This window comes from Chenopodium quinoa, unplaced genomic scaffold (assembly GCF_001683475.1).
Source record: "Chenopodium quinoa cultivar QQ74 unplaced genomic scaffold, ASM168347v1, whole genome shotgun sequence".
NCBI classification, from domain to species: Eukaryota; Viridiplantae; Streptophyta; class Magnoliopsida; order Caryophyllales; family Amaranthaceae; genus Chenopodium; species Chenopodium quinoa.
Genome location: NW_018745024.1, coordinates 6,058,158 through 6,074,968, shown reverse-complemented (window position 1 = coordinate 6,074,968; position 16,811 = coordinate 6,058,158). Strand labels below are relative to the sequence as shown.

Below are 16,811 nucleotides of genomic sequence, written 5' to 3'. Positions count from 1 at the left end.
TAAATACTTGAATTGCTTCATTTCTCCATGCGTGGAGTTTTAGGAGAAATTAGAGAAAGTACAAAAATATAGAGGTAGTGAGGTAGTTAAGAAAATAAAAAATTGTAAAAAGCAAAAGTAGTGGAAGAATATGAGGAGATAGAGTATTATGTTGAGTCCACTAAATGTGAGAAATGAATTAAATCGATCTTGCTAAAGAGGATAAATTATATTGGTTGAAATGGTATTAAGTTAGGAATTCATGACAAAATCACGCGACGTTCGGTGTAATTAATGTTAATTTTACTCTAATATTTGCTCTTTAATTCTCTTATCTAACGCCCCGGGGGCGCTCATTAACTTTTGCCATATTCAAAATATTCTCTCTCTTTTTTTCTTTTTTTTTTTTTTTTTTTGAAGAAAATGTAAAATATTCTTTTTTGTATACTAGGAAAGATAATATTTCGTTTTTTGATGAAGGGAAAAGATAATATTTAGTCCTTAGTCTTGGGCATTATCATGCTACTGTATCCCTTATTGTTAGGCGATAGACCCGTGACAATTATGTAAGGCTTTGCTATAAGAGGTGTCCACCGTGCGAGTCGTGCGAGCTGGGTTAGGGTTAGGTGGGTCGCGGGTTGGAGTTTCATGACACACGGCACGACACACGTAGGGTAGGGTGGGCTGGGTCGTGGGTTGGGTCGGAGAAGTTGGACACACCAGGGTTAGGTTCGTGGGTTAGACGAGTCGTGGGTGGGTCAAGCTGGGTTCGTGGGTTAGACGGGTCGTGGGTGGGTCGAGCTGGGTTCGTGGGTTAGACGGGTCAAGGTGGGTTAGTGGGTTAGGGTGGGTCGAAGGGTGGGTTAGTGGGTTAGGGTCGAGTGGGTTTGTGGGTTAGGGTCGGGTGGGTTCGTGGGTTAGGTGGGTTTGGGTCGGGTGGGTTCGTGGGTTAGGTGGGTTTGGGTCGGGTGGGTTCGTAGGTTAGGGTTGGGTGGGTTAGGGTCGGATGGGTTGTGTGGTGTTTTAATTTTTACAAAATTAACAATTTGATGGCTTGCTCATTTGCTCTTAATTAAGATGCCTACGTATCCTTATATTATAAAATAAGGTATCAAAGCCAACGTAGTTCTTATATTGTACTTCTTTTGGAATTTGGGGGGGGGGGAGGGGGGCTTGGACCTAACTTATCTTTAGAAAACTAAAATTTAATTTTGCAATTAAATTGTAATTTTCAAAAAATAAGTTGCCTACGTATCCCGAAAGAATCAAAGCCCACGGTGTTCTTAGCGTACCTGATTTAGACTTTTCTAGCCACCCATGTTTGTTGCAACATCATCCCCGGAAGCTGCATCATCCGTTGACGACTCCAATATCATCACAGGATCATCTTCATCGTCTTCGTCTTCCTTTAAACCTTGAGTTCTTCTTTCAGCTTGATCCCAATCTTTCTTACAAACACAAATTTGAATGCTTTCCGGAGTTAAGCGAGATCTTTTTTCATCTAACACTCTTCTACCTGTACTAAAAGCAGACTCGGAAGCAACGGATGAAGCGGGAACTACAAGTACATCTTTTGCAATTCTCGCCAATATAGGAAAACTTTTTTTATGTTCTTGCCACCATTTTATAATTTGAAAGTTGTTGTTGGTCTCATGTTGATATGACAAATAATCATTAATAGCAAGTGTTGAAGAAGATGATGATGAGAATGATGTAGATGCTTTGTGTTTTTTTTTCATAACTTTATCAAGAAAACCAAATCTAGAATCGGAAGTACTAGTAATAGTTGGTGTTGTCAGATCAAAACCATAAATAGATGCATAATGATCATAAAGGTCTCCCAAAACAGATTTGCATTTGTTAATATATTCACTAACATCATAATCGATACTTAAACTTATATAATAAAATTCTAAAAGATTTTCCAAACCTTCAACTTTAACACCGGGGTCAAGAATAGCAGCAATTCCATAAATGATTGAAAATTCACTAAAATAAGTATGCCCTTACGTTTCATGCTATCAAGAACGGGACGAAGTCCATCAATCATCATATGCTCTTCGATGGTGTGAACAACTTTAACACACTCAATTATGACTAAATGAACGTTAGACTCATAAATATAAGAGAAAATATGAGTTGCACTATCAAAAGCATTTAAAACATCACGAACAAAAGAAGCATTAGTCCAATGACTTTCGGTTATTAACTCAGTAGGATCAACACGAGTCTCATTGTAAAGTTGGGTCAAAATGTCACGATACTTTATAGCATCACTCAACAACTTGAAAGTAGAATTCCAACGGGCAGGGGTATCAATAGACCATTGTCTTTTCTTAAGACCTCTCTCTTTACACATAGCTATGTACTTTCTTCTAACTGACTGAGTAATCCTAATCCATTTTATAACTGTTCTAATTGGGTTTAGCAATGGTTGCAGCTCAGCGAGACCCTCTTCAACAGTCAAATTCAAAATATGAGCACAACATCTAACATGCAAGAGACTACCACCCAACAACAAATTCAACTCGGAGTCATTTTTCAAATAGTCAATACACTTTGTGTTTGCAGTTGCATTATCAAGAGACAAAGAAAAAACTTTATTATTCAAGTGAAATTCTTTTAAACAATCCAAAATACGAAATTTGATGTTAAAACCGGTATGACTTTCTTCCATAGCTTGAAAACATAGTATTCGTTTTTTAATAGACCAATCATCATCCACCCAATGAGCAATAATGCGAAGAAAAGGTTCGCCAAAACTAGAAGTCCATGTATCACTTGTAAAACTAACACGACCGTCAAAAGTACGAAATAATTCAATCAAACCACTCCTATACTTATAATAAGAAGTTTGTGTATAACGTCTTAGGGTATTTCGGGGGACACAAGTAAATGCAGGTTGTAATGCAACTTTATTAAAATGCTCAACGTTTGCATTTTCACCGTAACTAAAAGGGTATTCATTAGCAATAACTAAAGTACTCATTTCATCAATCATTCTATCTTTATTATAAATGAAAGGTGTACCTCCGCCGGGTTGGTTCATGTATCCACTCAATTGTGTTTGGACGCCACCCCCCGAAGGACGGGGGCCATTTTTGAACAAGTCGTGTTTATTTTGTAAATGTCGACTCAAGGTTCCGGTTCCATCTCCCGTTTTCCAACTATATGACTTGACATTTGCACCTAGCGCCTTGTAAACTAGGCATGTACACGTGAACCTCTTTGATTGACCGGGTTGCCATCCCGGGGGTGTGACCTCAACTCGTTCAAAATGTTTCCACACCTAAGAAAATTGTGTTCGACCTCTACTTTCACCGCCACCACCTTTCATAAATCAAATTATTGAAATTAATTTTTAAACGCTATTCATGAAAATAAGCTTTTAAATTTTAAATATTTTAATTATAATTATTTAAACGCATTTTTCATGGTAATTAACTAATTGTAAATCATAGAAAATTGGAAACTAAACTAACTTTGTAATCATTAATAATAGTTTTTTCAAATATTCATAACAATAAAAATTTAAGTAGAAATTACCTTGAGATGAAGGTTGAGATGTTGGTTGCGATGGAGGTGGCATAGTTGAACTTGATGATTGGTGGGAGAAACGTTGTGGTGGAAACGTTTGAATATTTTGCCCATCTCCTAAACCATAATCTCCATATTCATTGACAAATTGGTTTAAATTTTCCGTATTAATTTCATACGAAAAATTTGCACCACCACTCCTTTGGCCACCAGTTCGACCACCACTTTGACTCCTTCCCATTCCTCCTCTTGAGCTCATTTTTTTTTTTTTTTATGATTACTAATTATAATATGGAGAAGAACTTTTTTTTTTTTTAGAATCTTAAGAATACTAATAATAATATTAAGGAGATTTTTTTTAACAAAAATATAACTCTATATAACACTGAGAATTTGAGAATAATTAAGAATTTTTGAGTAAGAGAGAAAGAAAGCTTGAGTTGTGTGGAAATTTGAGTGAAATGAAATTGGTATTTATAGGGAAAATTGAAGGGATGATCATACACTCAAAAAACTAGCCGGTACATACAAAAAACTAGCCGTTAATTTTGAAAAACTAGCCGTTTTTTTTTTATAATGGATGTTAGGCTAGGCGGGCCGTGTGGGTTGGGCGGGTCGTGCGGGTTGGGTGGGTCATGCGTGCGGGTTAGGTGGGTTGGGTCGTGCGGGTTGGGTGGGTCATGCATGCGGGTGGGCCGTGCGGGCTGGGTTGTGCGAGGTGGGTCGAGTTAGGTGGGTTCACGGGCTAGGTGTGTCGAATTAAATGGGTCAAAACGGGTTGTGCGAGTTGGGTCGAATCAAACGGGTTAAATCGAGCTGGGTTGAAATGGGTTGTGTCGAAAATTTTGGACCCACGACACAACCCGGGTTAAATCCGAGCTGTGCCGGGCTGTGTCGGGTTGAAACCGGGTCGGATCCACGTGACCCACCAGCCGTGCGGGTTAGGGTGGGCTGGGTCCAACCCGGCCCACTGGCCACCTCTAGCTATATATGATGTAAATTAAATAATATTAAACATATTTTTTTTAAAATATGTTAAAATATTTTAATAAATCATTTTTGGCAAAGATGATTAAGGATAGATTTAGTCAAAAATATCTCCATTATTCAAGGAAAAAAACTTCTCTGTTTGTATCATCTTTTTCCTTTTATTAATTTTTTAAAAAAAAAAACTGTATTTTTTATTTAATTTAAAAAACCTGCATTGCATTGTCGTTTTTTCTAACCACTAATTAATTTCTTTTACTTGAGATATTCAAAGCTCATCAATGGTGATACAAAAAAAAACAAATTAAAACATCCCTTTAGATCACAAAACCATTATACATATGAATTAGTAACAACTAATTAATTTAATACAATATCTTTATTTTTATTTTCATTCATTTTCAATATAATATAATGCTCAAGCTTCAACATTCAACAATGGCGGATGATTACTTAATATTTAAGATGTCTGATCAAATTAAACTAAAAATCATTCCAATTCTAATAATTAATCCCGAAAGATTTAATCCGTAATTTTTCAAACGAACTTTTAATACATAGTTAAATTGATTACAAACTCTGAAATGTTAAAAAAAAAAATCGAAGCATAATTGTGATGATTAAATGTGTTTGAATTGATAATAAAGATTGGAGGTTGAAGATGAAACACCCCATTAAAATAAATCAAAGATAAAGTGCGTCATTGAATATGGATGAAGCTATCAATATAGAGATGAAACTTTTAAAATGGTTATGAAACTATAAACGTTTTTTTTTATATATATATATTGGATGAATTTTATCAATTTTATAATTTATTTTGATGGTTGTTTATAATATTATAATTTGGAAAAAAAATTACCCTCTTAAAGTAAGAAAACAAACAACACTTTGCTGACTAGTCGCTCCTAACTTAAATGATGTGTAAATTAGATTTTATAATTTTTAAAAAAATTTAATATTTAAAGACTAAGATTAACCAACAATAATAATAAACAGTTTAGATTTAATCTCTTAACATAGTCGTCCGTATTCGACGACTACGCTATAAGCTTCGTGTCATGTAACTGTATTACGCTTTCTGGCCTTCAGAGAGGCCATTACCATTGCAAGTTGATTGCAAGATCTAGGAGCAACTCAACTTGTCGAATAGCTCGTTGTTTCTCTTGGTGTTTTAACCGAGCTGCAACAGAGTCTGGGTCAAGGCCTTGCGTTGTCTGTAATTCCTGCTGTTCAGCTCTTACCTCTTGCAGTAATGCATCAACTTCTCTCACGAAATCAACCCTTAGAAGAACCTCGTCGGTCTCCAACGGAGGATGTAATGGACCTTGATGCTGGATCAGCCAATTAGTTTATCAGAATTGGCTGCAGATATTAACAATTACCACAACTGATGAACAGAGATTAAAACATAAAAAAAAGGGTCTATTTTCTAGCAGCAATTTCTCAATTTAAAGTTGACAGCTCACTCTCACCAACATAACAATACATATATACGGTGCTGCTATGGGGTTAATGACTAAAGATTGGCATATTGGCAGCACAATAATGGACATAAACGATATCCGTCTCGAAAAACGTGGCTTCTTCCGTAATCTAGAGTTATATCAACTGACCAAGGACGGCCTAGGCCTGCAGCACGCGGCGGGGTGGATCAACATCACGACCAATGTCATCCCAGAACCCTATCCTGATTTTAAGACTTGCGAGAATTTGAAGATTTATGAGCGAGCAACGAAAGTATGTAAGGATAGCACACAATGCACGTTTTGCTTGGAGGGGTCAGGGGTGGGATAATAACGTAAGTGTCTCATATTTACAATTTCCCACAAATCAATACATTTTTGTTACGCAAAACGAGATACATACGTTATTTTTTTGCTATTTCCGAGTTCAATTCGGGTCCCTAAGGGCTAAAATAATCCCTAAAACCTTAACCGAAGATTTTTCAATATATAAACCGATGAAAAAATTGAATCGGGCTGCAATTTACAATTTATACGAACTTTTGGGCTGCAATTTACAATTTATACGAACTTTTGGGCTGCAATTTGCAAAAGAAAATTTAAATGGATGCAATTTGCAAAATACGAACTTTAAATGGCTGCAATTTGCAAATTTTCCTAATAATTATAACTAATTTCGATCAAAGATTTGTTATATCGGATCTCTTGAAGCAAAGACCCAACCCTTAATTAGTAGTTCTCTTATTTGAGCAATTTTGTAGTAGTGTAACTTAAATTATTTTAGCCACTTTTTAAGATTAAAAAATTCTGGTTAAATGTCAAGTTTTTTTTTTTTTTTTTTTTTTTTTTTTTAAGCTAGTATCGTATTGGAGATACATATATAGTACTATAATGTAGTTGCAATTATACTGCCATTAAATGTACAGTCTGAATTGTTGGGAGAATAGTCTAATACTGGTAGGAAGTAAGCTAAGATTCATAATTCAAATTCATAAATACCCTCCTTAGTCACTTAGTGGTTTGTTTGGAGGTCAAAGAAATTGCAATAAAATTAGAGTTGCAAAAGTAAAGTACTTGCCCAAAATAAAAAAATGGGAGTGCATAGGCACAAATGAATATATATATATATATATATATAATATATATATATATATTATATATATATATATATATATAGGGGAGGGATCCGGTAAGAACCCCTCCTTATATAAGAATCTTAGTTATATAAGAACCAATCTCATTCGTAGGATTATATTAGAATGAGCGGTCAGGATTAAAACCAAAAACCCTCCCCCAACCGTCCAAAATCTTCTCTCTCCTCAAATTTTCAATCCTCTTTACTTTCTCTCTCCTCAAATCCTGTAAATTGAACTTATTGAAGTATTTTCTTCAAATTTCGCATGAATTTCGCATAACCAACCTAAATTGTTCAAATCAAGTACGTTTTTTTTAGATTTTATTCAAATTTCGCATGATGTTCAATTTTTTCTTAATTTCGACTTCAATTTTTAGATTTCTGTGTGATTTTTGTTCCATTTTTTTTAATTGTTTTGTTGCTTTCGATTTTTTGATTTCATCTTGCGATTTCTATTCGATTTTTTTGGGTACGATTATTAAGTCCTATTATTCACTTCGAATTCTATTCTGATTTGATTTTCGTTAATTTTTGGCGATTATAGGGTTCAAACTCAGTGATTTTAGGGCTGGAATTTCAGCGATTTTAATGTTCGAATTTTAGCGATTTTAGTTTCGAATTTCAGCAATATGGGGTAATTTCACCGCTGCTCTTGATTATTAGATTTTTCAGCCCATTTTTTTCGATTTTTTTTCTTTTTGGCGTCATTTTTAGTGAGTGAAGGTGGAGATCGAGGGTGAGTAACGGTGGTGCGGTGGTTAGGAGCAGCGTGGGGTGCTACTGAATGGTGATTTGGTGGTCCGCGACTGCTTGTGGTGTTGGGGTGGCTGTGAGTTGTGGCATAGAATAGTCGTCTCTTGTTTATACTCGTACTCATATCTGCTCATATTGTTTGCGTTTTCTAAAGAGAATGCTAGTATTTGTATTAGCTTGGTAATTTGGCTTACTAATTTTTTGAGATTATATGAATTTGATTGTTGGGTATATATATATGTGGAGCCATGATGAGTTGATGACCGACTAATTGGATGCTGTTATTTATATATGTAGTTGGGTATCTTTATTCTTGATTCCATGTCATTTTAACTAATTATCATATCTTGGAATTAAACTAGATAGCTTGGTTGATTAAGCCACAAATTTTGCTTAGTTATTGCTAGAGTAGTAGTGCACGAAAAGTGAAGAAAACTAATCTTATTATAAATTTAGAATAATATAGATTTAGAACAAAAAAAGATTAGAACATAAGTAAAAAATTTAGAACATATGAAAAATTTAGAACATAGAAAAAAATGTTTAGAACATAGGCAGAAAAATTTAGAACATAGGGGAAAAAATTTAGAACATAGTCAAAATTTTAGAACATATATTTTGATTATTAGAGAAAAATTTAGAACATAGGTATACAAGTTTTCAATATGGGTATAAGATCGAGTTTAGTACATAGGATAAAAGTTTAGAACATAGAAAAAAAAAAGTTTAGAACACAACAAAAAAATTTAGAACATAAGAATTTTAGAACATAGGGAAAAAAGATTAGAACATAAGTGAAAAAAATTTTAAAAAATTTATAATATAGGGAAAAAAAATTAGAACTTAAGAAAAGGTGTAGAAAATAGGAAAAATAATTTAGAACATAAAAGAAAATTTAGAACATAAGTTTAGAACATATGGTGAAAAAATTTAGAACATATGAAAATAATTCAGAACATATATTTAGAGCTTAGACAGAAAATTTAGAACATAGATGAAAACTTTTAGAACATAGGTAAAAATATAGAACATAGATAAAAAATGTCGAATATCAAAAAAAAATTTAGAACATAGTCAAAAAGTTTAGAACATAGGGTGAAAATATTTAGAACATAGGGTGAAAAAAATTTAGAACATAGGAAAAAAAGTTTAGAGCATAGGGCGAAAAAATTTAGTACATCAGAAAAAGTTTAGAATAGGAAAAAGTTTTGAACATAGGGTGAAAAAATTTAGTATATAGGATAAAAGTTTAGAAAATAGGGTGAGAAGTTCTAAGATTATAGATAGAAAAAGTTTAGAACATATGGTGAAAATTTTCAGAAATATATGGAAAATTCAAAGCATAGACAGAAAAATTTTAAGTAATGGATAAAAAAAGTTTAGATGATAGGAAAATAATTTAGAACATATAAAAAGGCATTGGCAGAAAAAAAAATTAAAGTATTAGCAAAAATACTTTTGAAAAACTAAAGTATTAGAAAAAACTTATGAACATTTACGGTAAATGAAAAAAAGAACATATGCTAAAAGGCCTAAAACCTATTAGCTCAATTGGTAGAGCACTATGCAAATGCATAGAGAATGTAGGTTCGATTCCTACATAGGTTATCTCTATAAAAAAAAAAAAAAAAAAAAAAAAAAAAAAAAAAAAAAAAAATCGAAAGTAAACAATAATAACTTAATAGTAAAACATGAAAATAAATCAAATTATTTTTTCAACTTATGTTCTAAATTATTTTTTTTTTATGTTCTAAATTTTTTTTGCTTCTGTTCTAAATTTTTTTTGTATGTTCTAAATTTTTTCTGCTTATGTTCTAAAAATTTTCCCATATTCTAAATTTTTTTCTATGTTTTAAATGTAAACTTTTCAAAATTACAGAAACGCCATTACTAAAGGATCATTTTAGGTGGTTAGATCAAAACTAATAAAGGGCTGAGATTGGTTCTTATATAAGATTGGGTTCTTATATAGAGGAGGGTTCTTACATGAGCCTTCCTCTATATATATATATATATATATATATATATATATATATAGATGTAACATCATACTCTCTCCGTTCCAATATAGTTGACATTATATTACTAGGCATACATGTCAACGTATGAGTTTGATCATTAATATGCGAAAATATTCATCATTGAATAGATTATCTTTAAAAGATAAGTTTTGTACTATATAATAATATAGTTATTTTTTGAGTGGTAATTTTTAATTTTTTTTTTTTTTTTTTTTTGGTAAAAGAAAGTATATCCGAAGTATATATGTAAGAAAATTATGTATGTGTAAAAAAAAAATATTATGTAACGTTTTTTTACATATAATTAAACTTACTCTATTTACAAAAATAAAATGGACTTCTTTTTTTTTAGTGTTTAGAGAGCCACAAGGGCAGGGGTGAGAATCGATTCCATGATCTCCTGAAATCGGGAAGGAAGATCTAACCACTTGAACTATCCTTCACTCTCATAAAAATAGACTTCTCAAAAATCAATCACCACAATGCATAAATGTTATCATATTACCTTTTTTTTTTAAAAGGAACCAAAAGTTTTGTGTACTTTTATTATATTTGATAGTCGGTTATTGATGAAGAGGTATCTATAAGCTTATGTGAATTAGGAAAGTTCTACAACCAATATAATAAAAAAGAAGCAAACCAAATCTTTGTAGGATTAGAATTACTAACATAAAATAACAACCTCATAACCTCTTATATAAATTAAACCAACCTTTAATTTTCACATTAAAACTTTCTAACATTACAACCCAACAAAAAAAAAAAAAAAAAAAAAAAAAAAAAAAAAAACCGTTGACATCATCTAAAAAAATTATTGATTTCTATGGCAACCCTAATTTATTCATCGGTAGGCAGTAACAATAATGACGTCATCGATGACGACTTAAAATCGGATGCTGAATCATCATCACCAACGTCACCTATATCGTCTTCATATTTATCGTATTTGAAGAAACTGTTTGGACGTGTAAGTGCCCGTCGTTCGACTCCTCCAAATGCGCTAATCATCAAGAAACACCAACTCATCACTTCCGAAAAAGTTGAGAGTAATGATTATGTTAGTGACTCTGAGTCTTTGCAACAAGAGAAGAGGGCGAGAAGTATTTATGAGAAACTAGGACTGGATTTGGTTAGATTAAATTAGGGTTCCATATTATTATTATTATAGAATTTGTATTGAAATAATTCAAATAATTAATACCAAATTGTTCAGTTTTATTGATTTGTAATAAATCGTAGAGTTCTGAAATAATGCAGTTGTAGTGCTCTTTGTGATTGTGCTAGCTGCTGTACTGCTTTGTTTTATAATGAAGTTACATTTAATGTGCCATGCCATTAAAATTGTACAGTTTTATTTGTTGAGAGTATATTAGACAATTAGTGGTACTAGAGATAATAGGGTCACAATTCATGCGAAGTAAGTGCAAGACTCATAAGTCATAACTCATAGTTACCCACTAAAATAAGAAAGTTGCAAAATTAAAGTGAATTACTTGTCCAAAAAATATAAAGGGGTATACAAATGTACAATAATTTCTTCATTAGGGCATTCCTTTTATAATAACTAACATTATCCAACTTTTTACCCAATTTATGTATTTTCAATAAAGTATTACAGTACATTTGACCACGTTATTTTACCGATATTTAAAATACAAATGATGCAAAGTAATGGAGTATATGTAACTTTATACTCCTTACATTCCAAAATAATTGACAATTCTACTAGACATAGGGATGACAACGGGTCGGATTCGGGTACAAGTTTGGTTTATAAATCATAAACTAGTGTATTTAAGTATATAACAGTGGGGAAATTCAAAACGCAACTAAATAAGAACGGATGAATTATACTAAGTAATATGCAGTATACAATTAATTGCTACTCCCAAATTACATTGACTGGTTTTTATTTCTTAGTCTATCCCACCTGAACTACTGGAGCCTATGTGGATGGTATACATTTTTCTAAAAAACTTTTCAAAGTAGCTTACACTGGGAAAAAATTTCATTGCAATATTACGTGGGGCAAATTTTTTCTCAAAATATTCTAGCTAGATATCGTCTGATTTACAAATTCATGCATAACTTAGCAGACAGAAGAATCAGTTGCATAGTTGTAGCTACATCTCACTATAGTCGTGTAAGAATGATTTTTCTTTCTTCCCCATACGGACTTCAGCCAGTTCTACCAAGTGTATGGCGCGCAACATATTGTGGAAACTGTCAAGCACAGTACTACACTTTATACCAAGAGTATGGCACGCAACATTTTTTGTTGTTTCGAGCCATGCCATGTAACTGCAATACGCTTTCTGCCCTTCAGAGAGGCCATTACCATTGCAAGTTGATGGCAAGATCCAGAAGCAATTCAACTTGGCGAATAGCTTGCTGTTTCTCTTGGTATTTTAACCGAGCTGCAACAGAGTCTGGGTCAAGGCCTTGCGTTGTCTGTACTTCCTGCTGTTCAGCTCTCACCTCTTGCAGTAATGCATCAACTTCTCTCACGAAATCAACCCTCAGAAGAACCTCGTCGGTCTCCAATGGAGGATGTAATGGACCTTGATGCTGGATTAGCCAATTAGTTTATCAGAATTGGCTGCAGATATTAACAATTACCACAACTGATGAACAGAGATTAAAACAAAAAGAGTCCATTTTTTAGCAGCAATATCCCAATATAAAGTTGACAGTTCACTCTCACCAACCAATTCATGAGGTGAACAATCAGTAAAACATGACTGTAAATCTGACCTAAATTTCACTTTGATAACAATGATGGAATTTGCAACTTTTTTTCACCTTAATCAATGGAAACAATAGATTTTAAGCACTACATTCATAGGCTGATGAGGTAAAACTCATGCTGTTCCTTTGATGTTAAACAACAAATTTAAGACTAGTAAGCTCGATTACTAGGTATATCAGAAGTAAATTTCAAAGGGAAATTTAAGTGCGCCAAGATTGAACAATTGAATGATTAATGGTATAGCCACTAAATGGAAAGCAGCTAGAAGATAAACATCATAGTCTAAGTTGGAAGAAAAAAAGGACAATCTATCAGCCAGAAATCAGAATGCATGCAAAATACAACTACAGTTGACTTGAGCAGCCAATGCTCACTAGCTTTACCCCCCCCCCCCCCCCCTCTCTCTCTGTTCCCCCTCTCCCCAACAACTTAAAAAAAAAAAATTGGGCATTGTAATCACACAAAATGGTAGAAGGGAATTTGCAGTTAATTGTACCTTATCTAAGTCGAATCCTGCAGGAACAATGATGCTGAAAGGATCCTCCCGCGGGAATGTCTCAATCATAAGCTTCTTGCATTCCTTTAGCCAGCCTTCATCATCAAACCCATCATGCATATTCAAAAGGTCGTTGAGCAGTCTCATGCCAGCCGAAGCCTCTCGTTTCAATATCTCAGTCTAAATTTTAATTAAGATATGCAATAATCAAATAATCTTGGCATGGATAACAAAGGGTCTCATTTAATACACATGAGAAATACTCCCTTTTTCAAAAATTAAGGTTGTGTATACTAAAAGGTGTGAGATAGGTTGCCCTTATTTACATAGTAAAGGTTGTGTATACTAAAAGTGTGGAATAAGGAAGACAGGGTGGGAAGAACATAAATATTACAAATACTAATTTATTTTAGTAAAATTATGTTGCAATTTTTCAGCCCTTCTAGATTAGTTACTCATTTGAAGGCCCCTAAGGACTCTTTAAGTTTCAACTTGTCAATGTTATACTGATGTCCCTTCCACAGTGTGAGCTCTAAATTTTAAGAGCACTGTGGGTAACAACAGCAAATATGGACTGAAATGCGTACGGTAATGATCTTATATCACACTTAATTCTATAACCTAAAAGATGACTGCTTTCTTTATATTTTTTTGTTCTATGTTGATGTTCATTTTAAAAGCAAACAAGGAAATTGACAACAGAGTCAGGAGCTGTTCTCCGGAGTCCTTCGACTAACTCATGAAATGGGTTTAACTGCAATTAGATGATAAAATTTTGTGCACTTTTTCACCAAGTTGCAATACTTCCATAGTTCCGTGTGTTTGTAAACTGCATCTGGATATTACAAAAATGACTGCTATATGTCTTAGATCAATCATAAGGGTTTCTTACAAATATAACAAGGACAAAGCATACATACCTCAACCCTTCTGTACAGGAGATCCAAACTTCTGATTGCATCTTTCTCATCCTGTACAAAGATGTGAATAGATCTCAGCAAGATAAAAAACCAGAGGAGATACAGAGGCCAAGACATAAGCAAGATTGACAACAAAATCTCAGCAGAAAATTTGATTCTCCATGTGATTGATTTCTTTGAAGTGCAGGTAAAATTAATAGTTGAATAAATTTCCTGAGTTATTTATCTTTTTTTTTTTTTTTCTTTTCTTTTTCTTTTGAGTAATTGTTTCATTAAATTTTTAGTTTGTTCAATTACTAACACTTAATAAGTTAATATTTATCCTTTCCAAGATTGCAGTGTTGTGGGAATCGACTGTCTTGCAGTTATTTTGAAACGAACAATGTCATTATACCATTAAATTCTCCTTTCTGTGATAAACATACAGCATCTTCCTTAAAATTACGCAAAATATATGTCAAATATGTGATTGGAGAGAACATAACATGAACACCGAAACAAGAGGACGGAAGCAAGTTGCTCTGTAAAGTAGACTTAACTACAGAACGCTAATATAACCAACATAAGCAACCAAGAACTTAAATGCAGACGAAAACCAGTTCTATTCCAATATGAAAGAAGGCATATAAAAAACATACATCTCTTCTAGCAAGATCAAGTCGATTCCAGATGACCATTAGAACAAGTTCGTCAAGCTCCCCTCTCTCTGCAGCTTCTTCAATTTTCTACAAAACAGAAACACATTAAAAATGCTCCAAAACTTATAGATTTTGATCCTTGAAGATCACTACAGCTGTAGGGTGATTCAATTTTGCAGGTTCAAGACATGTTTACTCCCGGAAGCTGCTCCAGAAAAATTGGTATGTGGAAACAAACAGTTTTAGCTCACCCATAATAACATGCAGGTAGCAAACAGCTTTGACATACTGATTCTATAGGTTGATTCTGTTCAAGCTAAGAGATAGGCTCATGATGAATTCTGCATGGAAACATAGAGCTTCTGAAATCAAATTGATGTGTTACCTGTTCTACTTCTTCTTCAGCCCTAATGAAGCTCGATACCAATTTTCTTGCTTTCCTAACATCTTCATCTGGAAAATCTTTCAGACGTGCACCAATTTCACGGTACTCTTGGACCTTCTTTTCCTCCTCTAGGTCCTCTTCTAGGCGTTTCCGATTGAGTTCTCTGGTCTTTTCACGCTGTTCTGCCTGCCAATCCTGTTATAAGACAATGTCAGCTTATTCAGAAAAAAAATATATATATTAAATAACTACAATCTTAGCCAGTCCTTGTTCACAACTAGCCTTATATTTCCATATTAGATAAGTAGTTGTAAGGAAAAACTTGCATAGTTGCATATCTAAAATACATCTGTTTACAACATTTTCAAAACAAACAAGTGCAGCAGTGCTGAAAATTTGAAATAAATGTCTGTCTCAACTCTCAAGAGTTACGACATCACAGAAGAACAATTGTACTACAACCTATGTTACTTGGACTCGGATGAAGTGTCAAATTAGACACGGGTGTCCAAGCATCGGACTCGCCCATTTTCTTGAATAATATTATGATTTTAGTTAAAAATGAAGCGTCCAAGTGTCGGTGTCGGTGTCCAACAAGTGTCGTGTCGACACGGACACGTGAGGTAAATGAAAGAGTCCGAGTAACATAGACTACAACCATAACATTTCATATTCTTGTTAGTTGTTACAATTTCGATGCTGACTTTCACCGTATAAAATATTGAAATAGAATTTAGACATTTGCAGTTGTTCTTATGCAACTTAAGAGCACAAAAGTACAGGGTTCTGAATTATGAAGACAACTTTTTCTGCATTGCCATCTTTATTTTCTCAATCACACTCGCGTTACAAACTTGCAACTAGATAGTTTACATGACACAAATAATCAAACATGTCAATTCTCATCTATCCGATTATCCATAACTGTCTAAAATATTATTGAGCAACCTCCAGGCTCCAGCAGAACTTATGCTTACTCCAAATTAAGTGTTTACACAGTAACCAAAGTTATATTTACCATTCTATGCCCCCCAAAAAAACATTTCCTGGGTTAGATTATCCTGCCCACTTACAAAATATTGTTTGCTAATTCAAACTAATTTTCAGCAAAATGAATAATTTTGGCAGCAAAAACAAAATGAAACAAAATAATTAACACCCAGATAAACAAATTAATTAAAACCCAGAAGCAAATAAAGATAATTATAAATAATAAAAAAATCAATGAAAAAATAAATTTAAAAAGAACATACATCATCATAAAATTCTGGAGATAAACCTGTGGGTAATTCTTGCAAATCTTGGTCCTCTTTGCACTTAGTCCACCTCAAAATTCCTGTTTAAATTGGGAAAATGAAGAACAATTATCAATAGAAATTGGGATTAAAAAAAAAAAAAGAAAAAAAGAAGTAGAATTAGCAGGAGTAAATTACTGACCAAAAGCAGAAAATTGTTGGTTAAAAAGAGGAGAGAGATTAATGAAAGTGGGTGGAGTAGCAAAGCGTTTAATTTGATGGGGTGAGGAAAATGGGTGGGTTAGTTGAAGCCCTCTTGCTTCCATGGTTGCTGGGTTCAGAACCTTAAATGGAGGTCTTTTTTCAGTTTAATATTCAAGAATTGAGTATTATCAATTTATCATTATGCTTTTGTGTTTTGGATTGGAAAATTGAATTTTGAACCAGAATTGAAGGTTTGATTAGTTTGGAAGCGAGAGGACTAGTAGGGTGCATGCGGTTCGGTTTGGG

General features: G+C 33.4%; 1 protein-coding gene across 2 annotated transcripts; it reads right to left on the bottom strand.

Moving 5' to 3' along the window:
* Window positions 1-5,603: 5,603 nt before the first annotated feature.
* On the bottom strand, window positions 5,604-16,811 carry LOC110708389 (protein PALE CRESS, chloroplastic-like). 2 transcript variants are annotated; one of them, XM_021886519.1, is made up of 7 exons: window positions 16,504-16,811; window positions 16,320-16,402; window positions 15,067-15,261; window positions 14,682-14,768; window positions 14,044-14,094; window positions 13,124-13,303; window positions 5,604-5,837 (listed from the first exon to the last, which is right to left on the bottom strand). In XM_021886519.1, exons 1-7 carry the CDS (start codon window positions 16,625-16,627, stop codon window positions 5,604-5,606), a joined length of 954 nt encoding a protein of 317 aa, XP_021742211.1. In that variant the 5' UTR covers window positions 16,628-16,811. The 2 variants fall into 2 exon arrangements, with proteins under 2 accessions (XP_021742211.1, XP_021742210.1); XM_021886518.1 differs by lacking the exon at window positions 5,604-5,837 and adding an exon at window positions 11,709-12,446 and having other exon boundaries at window positions 16,504-16,805.

Bases quoted from the DNA above. Each gene is read 5' to 3' on its own strand.
- LOC110708389 (XM_021886519.1), bottom strand. From the start codon at position 16,627: ATGGAAGCAAGAGGGCTTCAACTAACCCACCCATTTTCCTCACCCCAT. The intron at 14,769-15,066 runs GTAACACATCAA...TCTGTTTTGTAG, and splicing joins CTGAAGAAGAAGTAGAACAG to AAAATTGAAGAAGCTGCAGA. The intron at 5,838-13,123 runs GTACAATTAACT...TGGCTGATCCAG, and splicing joins CAGGATTCGACTTAGATAAG to CATCAAGGTCCATTACATCC.